The following is a 24887-nucleotide window of genomic DNA, read 5'->3' as shown; positions in this document are numbered from 1 at the left end:
CATTCCAGAAATGGTAAACATGAAGATCTAACCTCAGGGCAGGGGTGGGAACTGGGAATTAAACTAGAACTTTGATGTCTGTGGTGGGGCTTTTACAGAATGTGGCAAGGAAAGATCACTAAGAATGCTGTCACTTGGAGAAAGACCATGACAAACCCCAAATATAACAGCTATAAAAAGCCCTCAGAAATTTACATTTACCTGCCGGGTGTGGTGGCACATGCCTTTAATCCCAGCACTCGGCAGGCTGAGGCAGGAGGATGGTTGGGAGATCAGACTAGGCTACAAAGTGAGTTCAAGGCCAGCCTGAACTGCATAGTGAGACCCTGTCTCAGAAAGACTAAAAAGAAAAAAATTTACATTTACCAAGTCAAATAAAACAATAAAGGTGAGTGGGATTAAAGGTCAGGGACATAGCCACAAGGCTCTTCAGCCACGCTGCAACTATCATGGTATTCCATTTGATATAACCATTAGGAATAAACACAAAGTCTTTCTATTCATTGTCCTCACTTACTTAACTAGTACCACTTCTATCATACCAACCTACTCAGTTTTACTTATTTTTGCTATACTGGGGGTTGAACCCAGGGCCTCACACATGCTAGGGCGGTACTCTATGGCTGAACTACATCACCAGCCAGCCATTTTTTTAAATTCTGCTCTGACAGGATTTCACAGGCTGGCCTCAAACTTGCAGGCCTGCTACATCAGCCTCCTGAGTAGCTGAGATCACAAGCATACACCGCCCAGCTTTGCCTATCCACTCAGTGAACAGAATGGCTAGCTCAATTTTAGAACATTTAATTACACAAATTTCAATTTGAAACAAATTGTAGGTTGCCTTAGTCTACTCCACCCAGTAACACTATCTTTTTTGATGAAATGTAAAGAAAGGGAGTTTCTCAAAACCAATGGCAGAATAGTAAACTGAGAGGAGGCATGAGCTCTGTGGATGTGGCTTGGCCTGCCAAAAACAAATGTAACTACACACACACAGTGATCATCCCACATTCACCCCCACAGAAAATCAGAAAGCTGAAAAATACTAACAAATGTTTTTGAGGTACAAGAAATAAAAACTAAGTAGAAAGGAGGCAAAGAAATCAAGAATTTAAATTTGCATTTAAGTGCAGTTATAAGACACAAAAGATACTCAAGCCTTTTTCCCTTCCAGGAAACTCACTCAAAAAAAAAAAAAAAAAAAAAAATCCTACTGATCTTAAAGACAATAAGCCTCTCATTGTACAAATCCTTGTGTTAAATTAAAACTAAGCTTTGCTGTAATACTGTTTTCTCTTCAAAATGTGATGGAATAGGAAAGGTGTGAAGGGGCTGGGGATTTAGCTCAGTGGCACAGCGCCTGCCTGACAAGTGCAAGGTCCTGAGTTTGATTCCTGGTACCGGAAGAAAAAACAAACAAAAAAAACCCAACAAGCACTGTTAATTTCCTACCACTTTGTTTGTAACTCTGTATTGTCTTTACTGTTCTTTTGCTATTTTGTAAAACGTTGTCTGTCTGTTAATGTTTTCCTCCTTTTATTTTTAAAATAAAAGAAAAGGAAAGGTGTGAAATGAAGGGATAGTATTACAGGGGAGCATTTTAAAACTTATATTTATAATTTTGATGTTTTATTTTTATAGGGAAGATTTTTTTTCCCCTAAATTGTTTCTTGAATGGCAAAATGATTTCCATTATTAAAAGTTGAGCCAGCTGTGGTGGCACACACCTGTAATCCCAGCACTCGGGAGGCTGAGGCAGGAGGATCACTGGGAGTTTGAGACCAGCCTTGAGCTACAAAGTGAGGTCAAGGCCAGCCTGAACTGCATAGCGAGACCCTGTCTCAAAAAAGATAAAAAAGCAAAATAAAATAAAATAAAAGTTGTCAAAAAAAAAAAAAAAAAAAGACAATAAGGCTGTAAATCCTGGCTCTAAACCTGTCCTTTTCTTCTATAAATTGTGCTTCCTCCACCCTCAAGGAAGCAGCAATATTGGTGGACAACATATCTCAACCTCCAATATATGTAAATGGCTTGCAGAGTAACCTGACAGTAAAAATACACATCCCAGATGACACATCTTGAAGACATCCCCTCAAATATACCCAGTTCCCACTTATAATGCACTTCATTTCGCTGAGTGCCCGCTCTTCAGTGTGTCTTAAAATCTCTAATAAACCATCCTCCTACCTCTTACTGATGTATCCTGAAAATTTTTTCCATGGCAGGAGTCAGCAAGCCTGAAAACTTATTCTATAAGGGTGGGATAGATTCTTTATTTCAACCTCATGGATCCTCAGATTCAGCCTCGTGACACTCGGACATTTTCAAATTATTTGTGCCACCTTTATAAAACTTCCTTCCTGACCTTTCCTTGTTCACCATAGAACAGTGGCTTTCTATTCCTCGGCATCAGAGTGTTACAAGACAATGAAGAGAGTTTTGAATGGTACCACAAACACAACTGTCTTGGTTACTTTTGTCTCGCTGGGACAAAAACACCCGATACCCAAAATTAAGGAAGGAAACGTTTATTTAGCTCACAGTTTGTGGAGGTTTCAGTCCATAGTCAGCTGGCTCCAAGGCAGAGTGGCACATGGCAGAGGGCAATGATCCATGGCAGTGCCAAACAGCAAAAGCAGCAAGAGCAAAAAATGAGTGGCAAAGAGCAAACCTCTTTCCCTCCGTTATATTGTATGCAAGCTACCCACCCCAGGGTGGGTGTAGCAGTCAAATCCAGAATCCCACATGGGACCATGGATCAATCACAAACTCTAGAAGCACGCCCCTATGACTGCATGAGGCTTTGGGGGCACATCTACACATAAACCATAACAACATTAAGCATAACAAATATGGAAAGCCTAAAATCAGTCCCAAAGAAAATCCATCACCAGGGAGTCAGGGGCATTCATGAAACCCAGGAGTATTACCAGGAAAAAAAGTCTTTCCTTATTTCACCTGTTTCAGACTGTTTTTCCTCTCTGTCCCATACATCTTGCTTTGCAAGGGAATGGAAGTAAGCACTAACGCCTACTTAGAACCACTCCAGTTCAGAAGCAGCACCCTAGGATTCCATTAATCTCATCACCTCAAACTCTATTCATTCTTTTTTTCTTGGAGACAAGGTTTCATTATGCAGTTCAGGCTGGCCTTGCACTCCCTTTGTAGCCCAGGCTGCAATGATTCTCCTGCCTCAGCCTCTTGAATGCTAGGATTACAGGCATGCACCACCAGGCCCGGCCTACTCTATTCACATTCTTAATGAGATTTGGCTGTATCAAATAAGATGAGTTTCTAGGCATCAGTTTTTAAACAACATACACTAATCATTTGGCCCATAACTGCTTTTTGTTTGGTTTTTCTCCGGTACCAGGAATCCAACTCACGACCTTGCGCTTGCCAGGCAGGTGCTGTGCTGCTGAGCTAAATCCCCAGCCCCTGGCCCATAACTGCTTAAGGCTTTTTTTTTACCCCAAAGCAATAGTTTTCAGTTTGTCAAAAACAAAGCAGTAGAAATACTGTTTATAGAACACTGCACAGGCTCATATGCATATACGTTACCAATTACTATTTAGTGTCTAATTCAGAATTCTAGAAACATCCAAAATTCCTTCTCCTAGTCAAGGTCTGGACCTGTTACTTCTTTAATTACATGGATTTGTCTAAGAATGGTTATTAATTCCCACAACCTTACAGTTTATTGATACTTACTAACATCCTATTCTTCAGCAATACTTTTTTGCTTGTCACATTTTCTATTGGGTTTGTGTGCTCAGTATCTTTGATAAAAATTATTTCCTCTATCAAGGTGATTATAGTATTTAAAAAAAAGAAAAAAGAGGTAACTAGTGTATTACGGGATGGACAAGTTAGAAATTGTCACACGGAAACAAAGTTCTCAAAAAAAACATTTTATTTTACAGTGGTCAACAAACTCCCAAATTTGTCTCAATTGTGATAAGTAGATGGCTTTACATTCCCTTTTGGTGATCATTGATGCTGAGCAAGATTTTTGAAGCTTGCAAACACTCAATACTCAACGTTATACATCAGTTCATAAGTCCAAAGTGTCTTCCACTGTAGCATTTTGATGCAGATTCCCTTTGAGGTAGAAAGCTAGAGATAAACTAATTTCCTTTAAACAGATTTGTCCATCACAATTTCATTAACATGACAAAAGCAGGTGATGGGCGCACAATCTCTCCCATTCTTGTTTAATCAGTAGTGGCAGAAATTGTTGAAAGGAAAGCTTTCAGTTACTTTCTCATTTATATTCTCCAGTCAGTCAGGAAACCACCACCCCAGTTAAAGAAAGGAGAGTGCCCAGGCCCAGCTGGGAACGCACTTTAAAAGTGAAACATTTTTAATATTTCAGCTCTGATACTTAACTAAAAGTGTACAATGCAAAAACTAGAACATTTCACCCCAGACTGTCTTCAACTTTGCTCGTACCACCAGTTACCCTTTGCCATTTATCTATTTTCTTCTCCATTTACGGATGCCGTTCTTGGCTTGCCATGCAAACTGCAATTTAGATGCTTTCCAAGTACCAATGACCGACAATGAACAATAAGGTCCTCTTATTTTGCACTAAAATTCTGACTCCTGTTTTAAGACTACCTTATAAGGGTCACACTGATTCAAGTCAGCCTATTCTCATCTAACACAAGGTTTCGGTGGCAACCATTTGGACAAAAATAATTATTTCTCAGAAGCTGGTAACAAATCAGTACCTCATCTCAACAGTGATCAGTTTTTGAACTGCACTCAATTTTAAAAAGCAACCCCAATTTAGATCTTGCGCCAGTAATACTCTTAACACCAATCCGGAACAAAGGAAGTTCGCCCTCTGACAGAGGTTTGACCTTTTCCTTCACTCTTCCTCCTGTCCCACCCTCTGTGAGTGATTGTAAACTAGAAAAGATCAAAGCTCAAGTCAAGCATGCACTTAGAGGGCATTTTTCCTCCAGTTTTTGTCACTTATTTCCAATTTTTATTCTACTATACATAAATTTTAAGCAAGCTTGGTAAATGTTTCAGCTCTTTTCAACCACTAATACTCTTTTACCATAACAAGCCCTCGAGAGTATTTTGATGGCAACATTTCTAAAGTATAAATTGAGAAGCTGTTGCAAAAGAGGTCATGCCTCCATCTCAAATCTACTTATGAGCTATCTGAGGATTGCTTCTGGGAAAGAGCTACTGAGGTAGTGTATATGCACCAGCATATAAAGAACTGAAAGTAGATAAAACTTGTAAATGCATTTCAAACCAAGCTCAAGAATGAGCGGATTCCAAAGACAATGGGGTTTGGAAACTAGTTCGCTGTCATTCCTCCTGCCATCACCGGTCAGTAATTTTAACATGGGGTGAAGGCTAGGAAAAATTGTCTACTATATGGAGGGTTCCAGCGACTTAAGGAACAAGTTCCTCAAAAATCAGCTACCTGCTCATCGTAGTGGCCAGAGTGGTGGAAGAGAAATAACTAGGAATTAAACTACACAGCATTATTTAGGGACCAAGCTGTAGCCATAACCAGAAAACACCACCGAAAGTTTTAGAAGTTCTCTGGGAAGGCATGAATTTTTCTTCCATCTCTGGGGCCAGTTGAGGACGTAACAACCCTATATTCAATAGGTATCTAAATGTACTTGTAAAATGGATCAAGAAATGGATCAATGGTCTCTTTCATCCTGTAGTCTTAATCTCTGAGCCAATAAGTGGCAGTCAAGATCTTTTTTGTTTTCTGTCCAGGAAAAACACAATGGCTCGACATTATAGATGGTGCTTTTTTAGTCCCTCTCCAAGTCAGACAAGGTGGCTTTTGGCATAGATTTCATTTAGTATTTAGCATCATCTTAGCAATACTTGTATGAATGAAAAAATAGAAACTCCTCTTACTCCCATCCTACCAAACATGCCAACGAGGTGGTGTTATGTCATCATACCACTTCAGTGTCTTACATATTACAGCTGTTTAATATTTTTTCAACTAAGAAAGAACTGTGATTTTTCATTGTTATATTTCCATCATTAAGCTACAGAGATAAAGTGCATTTTGGTTTTGGTTTTCAAATTTGTTCATTCTCCTCAGCACTTAGTGACAGCACTTTAAGATTTAATAAAATTTTTACTATAATAAATCTCAAAACATTTTTGTACTGCTCAAGTGTTGTCCTGACTCCGAGTCAGGGAATGAGCAAAGGTTTTCTACAACCAGTCATTTCATCTTGGTTCTCCTCAAACTTTTTAACTTTAGGACAATGAGTGAGTGCCTCTTGTGGCTTTCTGGAGCTATGATGAGTGTCTCCATTCAGGACTGAATGAATATCGCCTTTTTTTTTTCCCATATCCAAGTCAAGTCAATGGTCTTCTGGTACAGACCAACTTAACAAACTTACCAAGCAACCTTGAAGTAGATAGTCAAATATTATCTACTCAATAATCAAATTCAAGGTGTTTTCTGTCTTCAGCTGTGATCAGTGGTCTTATTCCCTTTCATTAGGTCCATTTCACCTCATTTATAGTTAGGACCTACAAGGCATGTTCCACATAAACAATGTTTTGTTTATCAGATGAATTACAACAATGGAGCCCTTTATTTTCACTTCACAACTAGGCCAGGCCAGGGTGGTTTCAATTCACCTTCATTACCAGCACTCAATATTTAAGAAACTGAACGGAAAATCATAGCACTTTGATTTTTTAAAAACAAACTACCACTTTCCCAATCAAGCCAGATGGGAAAGAAACTTCTAGAAATGATTTTATTCGTCCACTTAGCTCAGCATTTATTACACTGCCTTACACAAATCCACTTCCTTCCTGACTTCATCACTGAATAAGGGAAGGAGTGGTTAAGTGGACTTTTGGTGTGGATCTCACACCTACTACTTGATTTCTTCTCTGTGAGCACTCTGTAATAGTAATTTTTACATACAAAGGTATGTAATTCTGAACCTCATAGAAAGCATTCATGCTCACTGATTAAATCAACAGTTAATTCCAAATTGTATAGGCTTTATAAATTCACACACAGATCTGTGTTGCAGGTTCAATAATAAAAATCAATTTTAGTGCCCCTACTTGTATCTCTGGGGATAATAGTAAATAATCCCTGTTATTCCCCAGGTATTGTTTATAAATGAATGGCAGTGTACAAAGTACTGATTTTATACATCATTTCTATTGCTTCCCAGGATACAATAGATAATTGATCTTTGCATTCTCAGTGCGTGTCAGGGACACTGGCACATAATGGACAGTTACCGTCCATGCTTGTATTCATCATTGAATACCTTACATATTAACACTGAATGTTCAACAGCTAACAATTCTTAAACATTTTAGCTTTATTTGCATCCTATAATAGCTGTGACAATTTCAGAAACCTAGCATTTAGCACCAAAAAAGACAGTCAATAGTTCCATTTATGTGGTGCTTTAAAGTTCACAGAACATTAGGACACATGTATTGCTTATTCTTAGTTGCAGTCTTGCTATGTTTTCCAGGCTGGCCTCAAGTGATCCTGGCTCAACCTCTCAAGTGCTGGAACTAGACATACACACCACACCTGGCTGGTTTAACTATTTATAGTATCCTTCTCATTGCGGGTCCAGCATACAATGAGAATCTTATAGAAAAAAATGCCTATTTGCAGGAAGATTTAAGTCACATAGAAACGTTCAATGTCTTTTATAGCACATTACAGTATACAGAGCACACTCATATTCCTTTATCTTTTCTCTGTCACCAGAGAAAATATACTGGTTATCAATTTAACTTGACTTCACCAGTAAATTCCAACTGATTAAACTCAGTGTGCTCTCCTTCCTTATATCCAAATAATATACAGCATAAGGTTTCCTCTTATTACGTGGGAGAAATACTTGGTAGAATTTCTCTTGGATTTCATGTATCCAAACAACACCTGGTATGTGTTAAGAGGCAGTTAATATTCATTCATAAACAAGTAAGGAACTCATTTCTACAGTGCTTTAATTTACTATGTACTTTAATATGCACTTCCTTTCGGAAACTTTTTCTTCCAAGAGAATACCTTTGTCCCTTGGTATTTCTATTGCCTAGCATGATATTTTTGTCACATTAGAGGTGAACACAATGGCTTAAAATGCCTTGTATTTGCAGTATATTTTCCAGTCTAAAGGCAGTTTTCATATGTTTTATTTTGTTATCTCGAATAACCAGTGTGTTAGAAATACACTGGCCTCGAATATACAAATTTTTTTTTAAATATACAAATTATTCATTTACTGGACACTTATTATGTCTACATAGCATTATATTCTTTTGACAAAGCATTTTTATTTATGCTTCTTTTAATCTTCATATCTATAGAGTATAATACAGTAGAATGTATTATAAGTAGTTAAATACATTTATCAACACTGAAATTCACAAGTTTTTAAGTGTTTTATAATGTATAAAGCACATTTATATATTTTTTCTTCAGGTCACCTGGATCTGATCACAAAGAGTCACTGCATCCTAGTGCCTGAACAGGGATAGGCACAAAGAAGGAAATCGATATTATTTGAAAAGATTCTCTGGCATTTATACCAGGGATTCTTAAACTATAGGTAGCAGGCCAAGCCCACTTAGCTCACAAACTGAATGGCTCTCATCTCTTTAAAAGCTTAAGACTACGCAACAGAGACCATAAGACCTGCAAAATCTAAAGTATTTACAATCTGACCCCTTACAGAAAAAAATGTCATGATCCCTGATAATGTTTCACAGGTTACATTGTACTTTCAAATATTAGCTGTGCCTTATTGCCAATACTGTATTAATGAGCACACCATATTTTTTCTCTTGTTATTTATGTTGCTTTCATACATATTCATCACTTAAATCAACTTCTTACATAAAAATGGTGGAAGAATCAAGGAAAAGATTAAACCTGTTACCCAACAGTCCCAGGTTCTCTCATCGTCAAGTCTAGAGATGGGTGTGAAACCCTGGAGTAGGTTTGGCACAATGCCTCAAATTATACGGCCACTACTATGAGCAGGGAGTCCAGACCTCACTCTGTGCCAGGCCCAATCATCCTTTCAGTAATCATTACTAGGAACTACAGGAGTCCTGCTCACCTAAGCTCAAAGAAGGATGGTGAGGCAGGCTGGTGCTTGTCAGAAGGCTGGCACATCTGTCTGCTTCTTGTCTAATTATTCTTAATATCCTGGAGTAGCTCTTCACGTTATCTCTAGATAGCCTGGCATTTTTTTTCCAACCTGATGCTTTACTTTTTCATCAGCTAGGGCTTCTGGGATAGGAAACAATGAAAAATATCTAAATGGGAGCTTGCTTTTTTGAGCGAAGTAGCAAAAGCCTGAATAGACAGCAACTGGATTTTGGTGTCCCTCTCAAATTGAATATACATGAAGAGAAACAAAGTCTATAAAACACTAAAACCTTAATGAATGGCTAAAACCTGTGATTAAAAATGGGCTCAACATTGGTCCATCCATAATATTGTTAATCTAAAGACATGTTTCTTTACGGTACATGGCAACAACAAAAACCGCATCTCAAAAGAAGCAAGATTAAATGAAAATAAGAGAACTGGAAGGGGAGAACGAAAACTGTCCAAGAGTAAGAGGTATAACAATAGGAAAGTGCTTGGATTTACAGTTCTCATCTTGGTCTTTCCCTGGTCTTAGGGTTTCTACTTCCTGAGTTCTCAGTCACGGTCCTCCAGTTTCCAGGTACAGCCTTGAGATGTTTTTCTTAGCCCTTCTGTCCACATAGCGAGGCTTGATTTCTGGGTCTTGTGTCTGGAGTTTTCTATCCTGGTTTTTAGGTCTTAAAACTATGCCATTGGGCTTATTCAGTCCTTCAGCCTTATGTTAGGTCCAAATTCTTAAGCGTTCCTTGTGTCCTGTAGAAACAGCCCTTCTTATCGTAGATCTCTGGCCTTCTAACTCAAGACTTGAACCTTCCATCCAGCTGAGGCCATCTTCTATATATCGTGGCTCTTGAGATTTCTCATGGTCTCAGGCCTTAGACTTCCACCTATCTTGGGACATGGACTTTTCAGGTTGTGTCTCCAGTTTCAAACCATCTGTCTCTCATTTGGGGCCTTCTTCCTTCTGCTCCTCTTAGGCCTTGGGTTTTGCTTCAGTACTGATCCCAGGGACATATTTTAGTGCAAGATCATCTTCACAGGACAGCCTCGCATGAGGAACAGCTGTGCAATGCTTGTTTTGATAGCCGACATCCTGCATCTATTAGAAAGGGGTTAGGGAGCCCCTGTCACACACAGTACACACATACGTGCACATATGGCCATAAAAACAAGGAAATATCCAAGAGAGGATTCCAGGAAAGCAAAGAGCAGACATAGACTCATGAAGAGGCTGAAATATTCAGAGGTGAGTAGAAAAGGGCAAAGGACAAAGCAGAAAAGTAGCGTAAGCAATCAGAGACAAGAATGCTAGAATAGAAAGTCACAAGCAGCTGAAACATTGAGATACACAAAGGAGGAACAAGAAAGGTAGAAAGGAAATGCAGAAAAGAAAAACGTGAGATAGGGAAGAGACATAGCAGAAAAGAGGCCAGAATCAGAAAAAGCTGAAATGTCAAACCACAAAAAGAGGAAAGGGTGACAATCACAAGTCACAAAGAGAAAAAGCAAGGTAGGCACAATAAGAAAAGTGCAAGAGAAACACACAACATATGACCAAAGAGGAGACATACAGGAATAAGTGAAAGAAAAGCAAGATCCAGGAGAGCAAAGAGAAACAAAATGAGAAAAAAGGAGAGATACATACATCGAAGACAAGGCACAGACCACACTTAGGAACAAAAATAGAAAATGAGCAAAAGGCACACAGAGGAAATTAACAAGACAAACACGGAAAATGGGCAAGAAGACACACTCAAGGTAGAGAAGCACAAAGCTATTCAAGGAAGACATAGACAAGCAGACAAATACACATTTATGACTAAGAGATAAGCAAAGGCAGACAGAAAATAAGCAAGAGACAACATAGAGGGACACAAGAGACACAAAAAGATGACAAAAGGAAATAAAAAATTGAAGTTAATAACTATAATAAATGGTTATTTCTATCAATACCTCTAATAACAATATATAATAACATCAAAAATACAGGTGTCCTTCTACTCATAAATTTTCAGCTGAGGAATTCTTATATAGAACCACAACATTCCATCTGCCACCAGAGACTGTCAGTGGCCATTTGTATTGTGTCTAAGGTACTTGGGAAATTCCTTGGGTTAGCTTTTATCTGCCACATACCGGGCACTGCACTAAGCACTTTACATTCATGATTTCATTTAACCCTCAGCAACAGACAAACCTAATTAGAAACTCTAAATGGTCAAAAGTCATACATCTAATGAGCAGCAAAAACGATTAAACACAAAATATGTGTTTTTTAACACTCTGCTACAACTCTTTACAAGGACTTCCATAAAAGCCAAACAAGATTTCACAGATGAGTGAGTATTTTAATAAAAGGCCCTTATTCAATCCTCTCCTTTTTTGGATTTACCTTCCCCCCCACATCCCTTTAGGAAACTGACTTGGTTTTTACATCCTACATAATTAAAAAGGCTATTTCAGGATCTAGTTTTCTTTTCACACTAAATCTTAACTGCGAATAGATTCTCTCACAAATGGAGAAGAGCCATGCTTTCAATAGAAAGCAAAAACTACCTTTTAGGCTTTTCGATGTTTAAGCCTGTAAGAATAGCAGAGCACTTAAGGCAATGAAGATACACAACAGGACAAAGAGAGGCTAAGTTCCTCTGTGATACAACTGGTAAGCAGACCGTAATATCTTTGAGTTGCTTCAGTAAGGCCAGCTGGTAATATGGGAGACTAGGGAGACTAATCATCTTCCCATCTCATAGTTGGCTCTGCTTCATGTTAGACCACCATACTCCATCTAACACCAACTCCCAACCAATACCTACAGGACTGCAACATCCACAACTTACTGCATTCTGCTATTCTCAGATGTTATAGTACTAAGCATGTTCATCTTCAGATAGGAAAGATGACTTCCTTTGGCATGTTTACATTTCTTGGTCCTGCTGAAGACCCATCACTTGCATTGCTTTTCGAAAGGACAATGATTCAAAAGATATGAAGGAAACAAACAGGAGCTACAAAAAAACAAGAGAGGAAACCATATAAATGTTATTCATCAAGTATTGAGTACTATGCTACAGTTATAAAAGATTCAAATTAATGAGCTATTAAAAAATGCTTCCACACAGTATAAGAAAACTATAAAGTGGAAGCTTTTAGGTCCTTAGAAATATAATGAATTAAATTTCCTCAGTAAACAGAATAAGAAACTATGGCATAAATGGGAAAATGTCCATCACTGAAGACTTGATGAGTCACTGGAGGGAACATCACCAGTCATAGGCTTACAACTTAAAGTGAAGTGTGGAATCTTGTTTAAAATGTCAACCAGGTAGAAAGGAGTCCCGTCAAGTGATCAATAACTGAGATCACAAAAATAAACATAAAGATAAAATGAGAAGAGCCTAACAATTCAATCCAAGTTAGCATTATTGATTTTCTCCTAATTTTTTGACACAGGGTCTCACTATGTGGTTCAGGCTGGCCTTGAACTCACTGCCACCCAGGAGAGCCTAGAACCCAGTGATCCTTCTGCCTCAGCCTCCAGAGAGCTGGGATTACAGGCACATGTGCCACCATGCCATGACTAAGTTAGCTTTAAGCAAATAAATACTGCTCAGAATTATCAAAAGACAACATGGAGAGCATTTCTAAAACTCTGAGATAAAGGTGGGTTGCTGGGAGGAAGTCATTCTCCCAATAAGAAAATCTACAGAAGGTAACAGCCTTAACATTCTGAGTACAAAAGATAGATCTTTCTAGAAAACTCTCACCTTAACTTTAAGTTCTTAGACTTTCTAACAAGTTGTTACTAACTTTATCAATTTCTAAATACACGGGTCTTTCTAGTCAATTATAACATCTTAAAGGCTCTGCCCATGAAAATATATCATGGAATTTATAGGGTACTTATTCTTTTCGAAGAATATTAGGGAATGTCTACACAATAAGGATTTACTGCACTGGACAGCCACATTCACCTCCCACTCTTGCCTTCCCTCATCAACTCCTCCCATCACTGAGCTACAGAATGTAAGGTCCTAGTTCTCGCTACAAAAATCCTGAGTTACAACTAGTCTCACATACAAAGAACAGTATAGGTCCTAGTTCTCTAGAACTCACCTGATGATAACTGTGAGCCACGTTTGGCTAGGTTTCCATCTGTAGTAATGAAGCTTCCATCAATCAGAAGCATAACATAAAAAGACACAATTCTCTCATTTCTCTTCTCAAACAGCTTATTGTAGGTTATATCTAATGGACATCACAAGGCACCTGAAGTATATAAATGACTGGAAGTTCTTCTGTAGGGAGGGCTTCCAGGGAAACTGAGGACCAGGTAAAACACAATTACTTGCTCATGAAATCAATATTGATGCAGCAGTTGCTGTCCATGCTGTCCTGAAAGATAGAACAATTTGAACAATTTAGGCCTCCACAACATCCTACAGTTCTACCTTAAACATCCTAACTCATGAAGCCCGCTGCCTTCTTCACATCATCGCTTTCACCAGTCTCACACTCAGGTGCTTTGAAATTAGGAAGCTGTTTTCATCAACACAGACACAAGAAAATGATGGATACAACCTCAGTGGAAAACTAACTGAAATGTCTACTATGCTGCTAAGGATCGCTTACCTATCGATGCATGCTGGTTGTCTTTGAGTCTTCAGCTTTCCATTTGGGTCCAGGAAAGTTCGTAAAACCTCTAGACCTAAGGTTGTTGCCCAGTGATAGTGAGCTTTTCCCCTGGAGGATCCTCATGCCCCATCTCCACCTAGGGATCCTCAAAGGGAATAGGTCACTAGCACCGTAAAGCAACAAGCCTGTTCTCCCAAAGATCTGAAAAGAGAAAAGAGGAAAAAAAAAAAAAAATTAATTTTAAAATCAAGTACACTGGCAAACTCTGTCCCAGTGGGTAACTAATGGTTGAGCTGAATCATTATCTAGACTTTTCTTTGTATGTACTGAAGGGTAGACACTTACTGCTAGATTGACCTCTACAAGTTGGGATCGAAATACATGATAAATATTTAAATTTGTAAAAATTCATTATATAAAAGAAGATTACTAATTTTTATTAAGCTTATCGGTACATTTTAGGCATACATGATTGTAACTTGGTTATTAGGAAGATTACTATCAATCCCCTCAAATGACTCCCTCTCACTTTGCCTCACTCATCCCACCCCCCTCACTCATCTCATCCTTCTTGCCATTTTCTGAAGTGATTCTGAAAGTTCTCTTTCCTGAGTATCTTTACAAAGTATATCAAAAATATGGTGAATTCCGATGCTCAGTGCCACCCAACAGAAGGCAGGGTTGTAAAAATACAACTACGTGTCCTCATCTACCTCCTTGTTCACCAGATCTGGTACCCTGTGACTTCTGGTTCTTCCCTGAAGTCTAAATGATCATGAAAGGTAAATGTTTAAAATCAATTCAGGATATTCCACAGCACAACTCCAGACATTCACAAAGAAAACTTCCATATACGCTTCAGAACATGGCAAGAATGACGGAATATAGAGCCAGGTGTGGTGGTGCACACCCGTAATCCCAGCACTCAGGAGGCTGATTCAGGAGGATCACCATGAGCTTAAGATCAGTCTGGGAACACAGTAAGTTGAAGGCCAACCTGAACTACACAGTGAGACCCAGCCTCAAAAAAAAAGAACAAAAGTAACAACAACAAAAAATCTCTAAGAGCAATTTAAAGCCGAATAATTACCACAATTCCCAAATTGTGTTTTATTCTCTAGTCTTTATGAGCAATCATCTAGAACAGTGGTGGTGAACTGATGGCACACATGCCACACAGTGGGCCATTTTATCATTGAAAGCTCTAAAAGGTTTGTCATCACTGATCTAGAATGCAGACTATTCATGCTCTTGTGTTTTCACCACAAAATATTATGAGGATCAAGAAACTAAAAGCCCAAACCAAATGGAAGGAGAAGTCAGAGCTTTCTCAACTAAGAGAGCCATGAAGCCACTTAGAAAAGCTCCAATGTGGTCTCATCCCATAAGCTCTGTAAGAACTGTCCTTCACATTGTCCCTAGCTTCTTTTGAAAGCACTATTTTAAAAACTGAGCAATCCACATCAATCAAAGTGCCTGCTACCTAATTTTGCAGCAGTACCTTTTTAAATCTGTAAACAGTATTAAACTGGAATACTGCCACAGTAAATAGAGCTGGTTTTCTATTCAATCCACATGGTACATTTCTTGAGCAACTTAGATGATAGGGTACCACCAGAGTTCTAGGATGTTCAGAGAAACCAAGAATGACCACAGCCATATAGAACCCCAATTATGAGAGTAGCTAACAACTCCATAGAGAAAAAAAAGCTACAAAAGACTAGGGATGTGGGGGCACATGCCTATAATCCCAGCACTCTGGAGGCTTTTCAAATTTGAGCCCAGTCCAGGTTATACAGTGAGACCCTATCCAAAAGGAAGGGAAGGGGAAAGGGTAAGGGAAAGGAAAGGGAGAAGAAAAGGCAAAGCAAGGTAAGGCAGAAAACTGTACAAATTGACGAAGACTGGTTCATGCTCTACTTTTAAAAAGAAGTTGAAGAAAGCTAAAATCCTTAAAAGTCAAAAGACAGAAGTCTAAACCAGGCGTGGTGGCACATGCCCATAATCCCAGCACTCAGGGGGCTGAGGCAGGAGGATTGCTAGGAGTTTGAGGTCAGCCTGAACTACATAGCAAGACTCTCTCTTTAAAAAAAAAAAAAAAATCTAACGACAATAAATTCTTCAAACTAACTGTTTCTCCAGGTGGCTTGCAAGATTAGCTGAATCTTGTCCAAATCTCAAAAGGAAAACTGCTGAATTTGGAGACTCCCTAGCTGTATGCAGTCCTCAAGTTTCACATACTCAGAATGTCCTTCACAAAAAAGATATTCTGATTTCCTCAATGTTATACAAGTTGTAGGTTATTGTGGCTTTTACCTCTAAACTACCTTGTTATTTTGTTAGGTTGCTGAGGGAATGTGGCTGCATTAAGGTCAGCGTCAGTCCTCTGGTTTTGTCTGTTATTATGATAATGGCATACTCAAAGAGCATGCCCGTTCCCTTAAGGGGTGGATCTAAGTCCAGAGAAAGTGGTTACCTTCTGCAAGTGATACAGAACTACGAATCTAGTTTTCAGTATTCATTGACAAGAATTTTGAGATTCCTCTGTCATCTTCCTTACGCTCCAAGAACTTCTTAATGTGTTTGCTCTACTCATTAAAATTTATACTCCACCATAATGATTTGTTCATTTCCGCCATCCTCCATGAGAAAGCAAATTCCTTGACAGAAATGTCTTTGGTTTTGTTACTTCCTCCAGTGTCTGGCACAATGTTTGAATTAAAACAAGGTCTATCTCAATTTTGAAAATGCCCACACTTCTAGAACATCCCTTTTGACAATTGCCAGAGATTTTTCTCAATTACAGAGATTATTTCAAGCAATAAACTAAAATGCAATTACAATATTCACCTTTGGATACTGTCTTGCAGTCATCAATCCACCTAAAATCGAGTCATCTTCGTCTTGAGTCAGGGTGCAGAGGCCAGCTTCAAATTCATCCTTTTAAAAAAAATGCAGTGATGGTTATTGGTATATGTTGATACTGAATGACAATTTGATTAATAGCAATAAAGCATTTTAATAAACACAGATCACTTTTCATCAAATTGGAATGATAAGAATTCTGGGGGTTTGTAGATATATTTTCATGCATCTCCAAGTTCTATGAGTTGTGTAAGACAGGTCTTTGACAAAGATAACTTAAAATTGGAAAACGTGTTTACATTTCCAGTAACTTTCTTAAGTCAGCAATCCACAAAATCTATTCTTTAAGACCTCAGAAAATTTTGTATCTTTAAAAGGTGTTTCAAAAAATAAATAAGTGTTTCATTCTGAAACACAGCTAGAGCTACAGAAACAATGCCACAGAACACACTTCCAAAAAGATTCAAGGTATTTATTTCCCCTGGCTAGACAGCCAATATTGCCAGGCTTTGGGAGGGGGCAAGTTTTTTAGGAAATATGGACATTAAAATGGTCAGTAAAAGAAGCCCAGCTCATTTTCATGGTTCCTGCTGCTCCTGCTAGGATGCATAGACGTGCACCAAAACAGATTCAAATTTTATGTGAAGGAGGATTTTTCCTCAATGTGGACATCTGTGTCCACATCTGTGTTTGATTTACATCAAGAAGGTTAAACTTGTTTTAGCTTGCCATGGTACCTGTTGAAAACGGTAAAGGGAAAAGGGTAAAATAAACTACAGTACAAAATAAACAATATCAAGACCTCCTTATAAAACTTGTATGTTTCCACTGTATTGCTTGGCAAAAAGATTCCAAATTAAAACGTATCTCTGATTTGGATTATCCACGGTCATCTGTTCTTGGGTAGAAATACAGCAAAATGGTACAAACAGCCAAAGTATCAAGTTTATAAGCCCAAGCCCTGGACTTTGAAAAGCTTAAACTTAGCCGGGCGTGGTGGAGCACGCCTGTAATCCCAGCACTCGGGAGGCTGAGGCAGAAGGATGGCTGCAAGTTCGATACCAGCCTGGGCTACAAAGTGAGCTCAAGGCCAGCCTGAACTGCATAGCGAGACCCTGTCTCAAAAAAGACCAAAAGAAAAGCTTAAGCTTGAAAGTTAATAATTACCTATTTGCATCCCTGACATATAGCCAAACACAATGGGCAGGTTCCATCTCCTTAATATCTTTCCATGTCTCCAGGTTTTTAAAAAGACATTAAAATAAACCAACTGGACTACCCAGATGGCTACAGTATTAATCATACCCTGGCTCAAAAAGAAAAAGGAAACTCCTATCAGCTGGGTGTGGTGGTACACGCCTGTAATCTCAGCAGTGGGGAGGCTGAGGCAGGAGGATCACTGTGAGTTTGAGGTCAGCCTGGGCTACAAAGTGAGCTCAAGGTCAGCCTAAACTGAATATCAAAACCTGTCTCAAAAAGACAAAAAATAAACTAAACTTATCCTATCAACTTCAAACCCTAGTGAGATCCCTTTTAAAAACTCTATCACTGCCAGGTATGGTGCCACATGCCTGTAATCCCAGTACACAGAAGGCTGAAGTAGGAGGATCACTGTGAGTTTGAGATCAACCTGGGCTACATACATAATAAGTCCAAGGCCAGCCTGGATTGCATAGTGAGACTCTGCCTCCAAAGAAAAAAAAAAAGAAAGAAAGAAAGAAAGAAAAAACCTTCCATTACTTATAATTCTTTCAAAACAATACTTTATCATCATTTCCTAAAGTTACTTCAAGTGTGTTTATATTAGCTCTTCAACAATACAATCATCCCAGGGATGAAGTTATGTAAGATATGATTTCTAACGCTCATTTCAGGGTAACCTAGCATAGGGCTAGGTACACAATATTTAATTCCATAAATCTGATGGTTAACATATATATGTATTATGTATGTATATTATTGCAGATGATTTGAGAAGAGGCAAAGACACTTACTAAAACCTTCTGACTTTTCTATGGGCATCATCTTATAGAAAGAAAGAAAATAAAACAGGAAAAACATTAGTTAATAGCTACCAAACAGTACTCACAGTATTCTAAAAAGCCAGCAACTCTTCTTACAGCTGTCCAAGGAGCTAGTAATGCAAACGGCATCCCGAGCTGGGCAGATCTTTTGACGTCCTTCTTGAGGAATAGTATCCCTTCTCAATGACCACAATGAATGGCTGTTGGGACGACTAGTTATTCGATTCAGCTATTTCACACTAAATATTGAGTTACCACCGAACACCTTATAGCAGCGAAAACGAACCTTTTAAAGCTTTCAATGACAACAGACAGCCGACTGCATCAAGTGTGCCATAAGTTTGCCATCACTGCCTCATACACTTAGAGCATGGGATTTTTTTTTTTTTATTAAGCATCTACTACACTTACTAAAAGTTTATGGTTAGAAGAATGATTAGATCTTGACTTATTTTTCTTAAAATGGGGAAACAGGTCCCATCATTTAAGAGTAAATCTTTACGGTGGTTCTTCAAACCACTTCAAATTATTAGCAGAATTTAATGGCACACTTTATATAACAGACTAATCAAATAAGGTGGCCTATGGTTTTCAAAAGCACCTCAGCGTATGTTCTCTCATTTAATCCATTTATAGCAATCTTCTTGAATTAAGAAAAGGCTAGTGCTTAAGGTGAAGAATTTAAGGATGAAACATTTAGGTAATTTTCCTAAAAGCAAAACACGGTAAAACCCAAAGATAAATTGGCTCTTACATTGTAGTACAGGCCCAACAAAGATTCTGGTGCTAAGAGTTCCACTCTAGAATTCCTTCGGTAATACGGTACTGAGACAGTAAGACTCATGGTGATCTAGCCCAGTAAAATGAGAAACTGGTCACCAAGTATATAATATAAATGGATTTTTTTTTTTTTTTTTTGCTTCAGTAAAAGCTAGTGACGAGGTGATCAATTCCACTTTCATTCCAAATGTCTTTCTTTAAAAATAAAATAACAAGAGCAATTTTTCTGTTTGTAACCTGGCCACTGGCACCATACAACAGTAACATACAAAGGACAAGATGTGAGATTCTTAGCCAGGTAATATGCTCTGAGAGGAAAACTGCAGATAAAGCACTAACTTTCCTCCTGGGGGAGAAAGTTTTTCAGTTGATACTGTATACTGAAAGCCCCAACTCAAAGGTGGCAATCCAGCTCTTTGACTCTCGCTTGCCTTGCATATTTTCCACAATTAAACAGCAACCGAGGCGGCAAGGTTCTTGTCCCCAGAATATGCCAATAATTGGAACTGAGATTATTAATGAATGGAAGAAAAAGAGTGAAGGCTCACCCATCTAATTCAGGCCTGCTTTTGATAAGTAATACTGCACCAACACATCAAAGTGATAGGGACATCTGGGACTGATGGGGTAAAAAAAAAAAATGGGACAATGTACACTGTGCTCATTGGTAACACACAAGTGGCTTTGAGTAACTGGCACTACTCAGGAGCAACGTAAAGGAAGTGGAGAACTCCATGTCTAATGGGCAGGACCAAGGAAGGTACAACTGAGACATTACAGCAGTAAAAGCGGGTAAACTAATGACATGTGGGATTATTAAACTTGGTAAGCCCAAGAGAAAGGTCCTTGCCCAGTCAACATTACCCAGCAAAGAAGTAAAAGGGCCGGGGCAGGGGGAGGGGGTGGGAGAGGGAGCACAGTCATATCTAATGGCCATATTATGAGCATAAATAGTCCCTAAGAAGGGACGCAAGGCAGACAAGGGGCAGGAGAGAGAGAAGACCTTGTATAAATGGTGAGACCATGGCTACTTGGGATTTTATATACTGAAACAATGAAAAAGGTATGGAAGTATGGGTGATTTGTTTGATGCACAAGTACATGGCATACTGCAATGTTTGCACTTTATTAATGCCATGGGAAACCGGGAGAGGATCATTTAACAGGGCCAGGAAAGAAAAAACCATTTATGACTGCCATTGTACCTACTAACAGTCCCAAGATAATTTAGGAGAAAAAAAAACATTAATAATTGTCATTGTGCCCATTATCAGTCTCAAGAGGTGTTTTGGGTGGTCAGCAGCTCCTACAGTAAGGCAGTGGGGGAGTAAGAGGATATAGCATCCTAGGCATACGTAACTATATTCACACTAACAATCCAAGGGGTCTTGGTCAACACCTCTGATGCATACAGAGGGTGCAGGGTCCTATTTAATGATCTTTGCTCGGGATAACTGTAATTGGTTATTGTACACTAACTGTTCAAGAGCAGCCATTATAAATGGTACTCCTCAGCAGTGATCAAGAGGCACTGATAATAATATAATGTCCTTTTTTTACTACACAAGTCCACAGACAAAGATAATTAAGCATGTAACCACTCACATGAGAAGGCTCACTCATCATTAACATGCTCCTGATGCAAAGGGGATATAAGGAGATAAAATTCTAGTCCACAAAAGGGAGGGGCGATTATATTAATAAGGCACACTGAAGCCCAAATGAAAGGATACTAAGTGAAAGCATCTCTCTGCTTTAAAGCAAAGAGGGTACAGGAGTTCTGATATTAGACATGCTTAGAAAATTTTGTTTGTGTACATGAAGTTTCCAAGCGAAAGAGTCTTAAGTAGTGGGAACTTTCTGCTGAAAATACTAAGAAAACAGGTTGGGATCCTTTTCTAGTAGTGCACAATACAGGAATAAATGCAATTGTATGTATTAACAGTCCAAAATCAGGACTTTGGTTATCAACACTCTGCTGCAGGCCACATGAAATGTGAGGGGTATGACCTTAGTCCTCTGACAAAGACAACAGAAAATTTCAATTATATATATATATATCCCCTGCAGTAGTGCAAAGGAGGTACAATGGTCCTAGAAGTAACAGAGCTGTGCACAACTGCAATAATGCACAGTACCTGTCCAAATGTAAAGGTCTTAAGCAGCGAGCACCACTGCTCATTAAAAAGCCGAGGTTAGAGATGGGGTGTTCTTGTCTAGCACACAAGAACCCAGCCTGATGAAACTCTGCAAGTAACAGGTCACAAAAAGGGGACTTAGAAACTTTGGTATGCTGCAAATGGAGGGTAAGAGGGTAACTAGTTAAATAGGATGAACTATGTCCTGATGATATACATTACTGTCCCAGAGACATAGCTGTGAACGAGTAAAACTACATACTTTGTACAAGTATATAGATCTTACAGTAGTGGGCATCATCATTTGAAAAGTAAAGGGGGAGTGGATAGGGTACTCTTATCTAGTAACTAAGAACATGAAGAAGCCAAGAAGAGGCTTTAGGGATCAGCGTTTCTGCTCGACTGCTAAAGGGGTTGAGAGTAAGATCTTAGTCAAATGAAGTGAGCCACATGCAGTTATGAATATTAATGTCCTAAATGCATGGTTGCAATCATTACAGCTGTGCATCTGGACTCTTTAAATCTAAGGGTGCTATGGAGTCCTCACCCTGCTGGAAGGCAAAGGAAGCGGGGGGGAGGGGGGGAGGCGGGTTGCTGTCTAGTACACAGAAACCTAGACAAATATAATCATCAGTGTAATATTCCAAATAAGGATGGACAACTGTATTAAGAAACCCCAGCTTTACCGCAAAAGGGGTCTGGAAAGAAGGATCTTGTTCCAGTGAGATTAGCCATGTGCAATTATACACATTAATGCCTAAGGTGTACAACTGTGGTCATTATAATTGTGCACTTTGATGGTTTAAGCATAACGTTCTTATGCAGTACTCATCTCTGAAGTTGGAAGACAAGGATCAGGGCAGAGGTTTCCTTGTATAGTACACAACAAGCTGGACAAGTATAAAGGCCTACATAAGCCAAGAATAGGTGCATTAGTGATCAACACCTCTGCTGTATTGCCAAAGAACTGCCTGAGGGTAGCATTTTACTCAAATGGGATGAACCGGGTGCAGTTATGCACAGTAGTACTGAAGGTTCACGACTGGGATCAATGTAATTGGTCACCTTCATGGTTCAAGTATCAGGGTCTTATGGGGCGGGAAGTTCCATCTAGAAGGGAAAAGAAGGATGGGAGAGGGCAGGGCGGGGTTGAGAGGGTTCCTTGTCTAATACACAGGAATTCAAACAAACAAATGCCCACATAACAGACCAATAGGAGCCTTAATGATCAGCGTCCCTGTTGTATTGTAAAAGGGGCTGAGAGTAGCATCTTAGTCAAATGGGATGAACCATGTGAAGTTACATTATAGCTTAAGGTATGTGATGCTGGTCATTACAGTTATGCACCTTGACTGTGCAAGTGTTAGAGTCTTACAGAGTGGGCTGCAAAGGAAAGGAAGATGGATGGAAGAAGGCAGGGGAGACCTGGGGGGAGGCCCTTGTCTAGTACACACAGGAACTCAAACACAATAAGCCACATAACAGGCTGAGAATAGGGGCCTTAGTGATCAGCATGCCTGCTGTATCGGAAAAGGGGCTGAGAAGGACCATATTCAAATGGTACAAAGCATGTGCAGTTACACACATTAGTATTCCAGCTATATAGTTGTGATAAAAAAATTGTGCACCTTTATTATTCAATATTAGGCTCTCATGGAGCAGGCAGTTCTTGCTGGAAGAGAAAGGTAGTTGGATGCAGGCGGGGAAGGTTCCTTATTTAGTACATAGGAACTCAGACAAATAATCACCCATATAACAGGCCAAGATTAGAGCACTTAATAATCAGCACCCCTGTTGTACCAAGAGGCTGAAAGTAGGATCTTATTCAAATGGATGTACTACCTGCTGCTATACACACGAGCATTCAAGGTGCATGGTTTTGATCATTACAATTACAAGGCATTGAACTCCTTGCCTGTTCAACTGTAAGGGTGTTACGGAGTAGAGAGTCCCTGCTGGAAGAGAAAGGAAGTTGGAGCAGGGGAAGGCAGAGCAGGGTTGAGGAGAAAGGTCTGATACACAGGTATTCAGACAAACATAATCACCCATATAATAGGCTAAGATCAGCAGGCTTAGTAATCAATTGGTACCCCTGCTGTCTTCCAACGAGCTGAGAGTAAGATCTTACGCAAATGAGACAAACTATGCGCAGTCATGCAAGTTGGTATTCCAGGTGCATGACTTTGGTCATCACAACTGTGCACACCGGCGAAGTGTAAGGGTCTTACGGAATGGGCAGTCCCTGCTAGGAGGGAAAGGAAGTTGGATGAGAGAAGGCAGGAGAGGGTTGGGGAGGACCGTTCCTGCATAATAAATAGAAACTCCGAAAAACATAATCACCAACATAAGAGGCCAAGAATAAAGGCCTTAGTAATCAGCACCCCTGCTATATAGCAAAAAGGGGCTGAAAGTAGGATCTCATTCAAATGAGATGAACCACATATAGTCATGCACATGAATATTCAAGGTGCATGGGTTTGGTCCTTACAGTTCTGCAACTTGACTGGTCAAGTGTAAGAGTCCTATGGAGTGGAAGCCCCTTTTGAAAAGGAAAGGAAGTTGATTACAGGAGAGCACAGCAGAGGTGGGGAGAGGGCCTACTATACAGAAACTGAGACAGGCCCAATCATCCATGCAACAGGCCAATACTACAGCCTTATAATCACCAACCTTGCTGTACGGCAAAAAGGGGCTGAAAGTTGGACCTTATTCAAATGAGAGAGAAAATTACTACTAGGGGGGAAAATTACTACACAGGAGCTCAAACACAATGACCCATATAATAGGCCAAGATTAGGGCCCTAGTGATCAATACCTCTGCTATACTGCAAGAGGTGGGAAACAGGATCTTATTCCAGTGCTATGCCCAGTTATGCACATTAGTAATCAAGGTGAACAGTTTGGGTCATTACAATTGTGCACCTTCAGGAGTTCAGTGTAAAGGTCTGATGAGTGGGCAGTCCCTGTTAGAAAGGAGAGGAAGAGGAATAGGACAGGGGAAGGCAGGGTTGCCGGGAGGGGGGTGGGTTCCTTGTTCAGTACACAGGAACTCAGACAACCAAATTCACCCACATTACAGGCCACAGTTAGGGCCTTAGTGATCAGCACCCCTGCTGTACTGCTAAAGGGGCTGAAAATTCGATCTTATTCCAGCGAGGTGAACCTCGTGCAGTTACGCACATTAGCCAAGGTGCACAGTTTTGGTCCTTACAGCTGTGCCCCTTGATGGGTCAAGTGTAACGGTCTTAGGAGTGGGAAAGCCTTGTTGGAAGGGAAAAGAAGTTTCATGAGAGA

At 39.5% G+C, this 24887-nt stretch overlaps 1 protein-coding gene and 1 long non-coding RNA gene across 2 annotated transcripts in view; both read right to left on the bottom strand.

The window, feature by feature from the left end:
* LOC106147600 overlaps positions 1 to 2132 on the bottom strand; it is an 11830-nt gene extending 9698 nt beyond the window's left edge. The window contains 1 exon segment of the mRNA XM_013509964.1: positions 2117 to 2132. Coding sequence (XP_013365418.1) covers positions 2117 to 2132 — 16 coding nt within the window.
* A 1766-nt stretch (positions 2133 to 3898) lies between these two features.
* LOC102028598 lies at positions 3899 to 24881 on the bottom strand. The gene is made up of 6 exons (XR_265127.2): positions 18741 to 24881; positions 16637 to 16726; positions 13784 to 13987; positions 13268 to 13546; positions 11992 to 12159; positions 3899 to 10970 (listed from the first exon to the last, which is right to left on the bottom strand). It is a non-coding gene; the product is annotated as an uncharacterized LOC102028598 (long non-coding RNA).
* Between the last annotated feature and the right edge of the window lie 6 nt (positions 24882 to 24887).

This window comes from Chinchilla lanigera, unplaced genomic scaffold (genome assembly GCF_000276665.1).
Source record: "Chinchilla lanigera isolate Chin_1 unplaced genomic scaffold, ChiLan1.0 scaffold00190, whole genome shotgun sequence".
Lineage (NCBI taxonomy): Eukaryota > Metazoa > Chordata > Mammalia > Rodentia > Chinchillidae > Chinchilla > Chinchilla lanigera.
The sequence above is the reverse complement of the archived record's forward strand: the minus strand, read 5'-3'. Positions and strand labels throughout refer to the sequence as shown.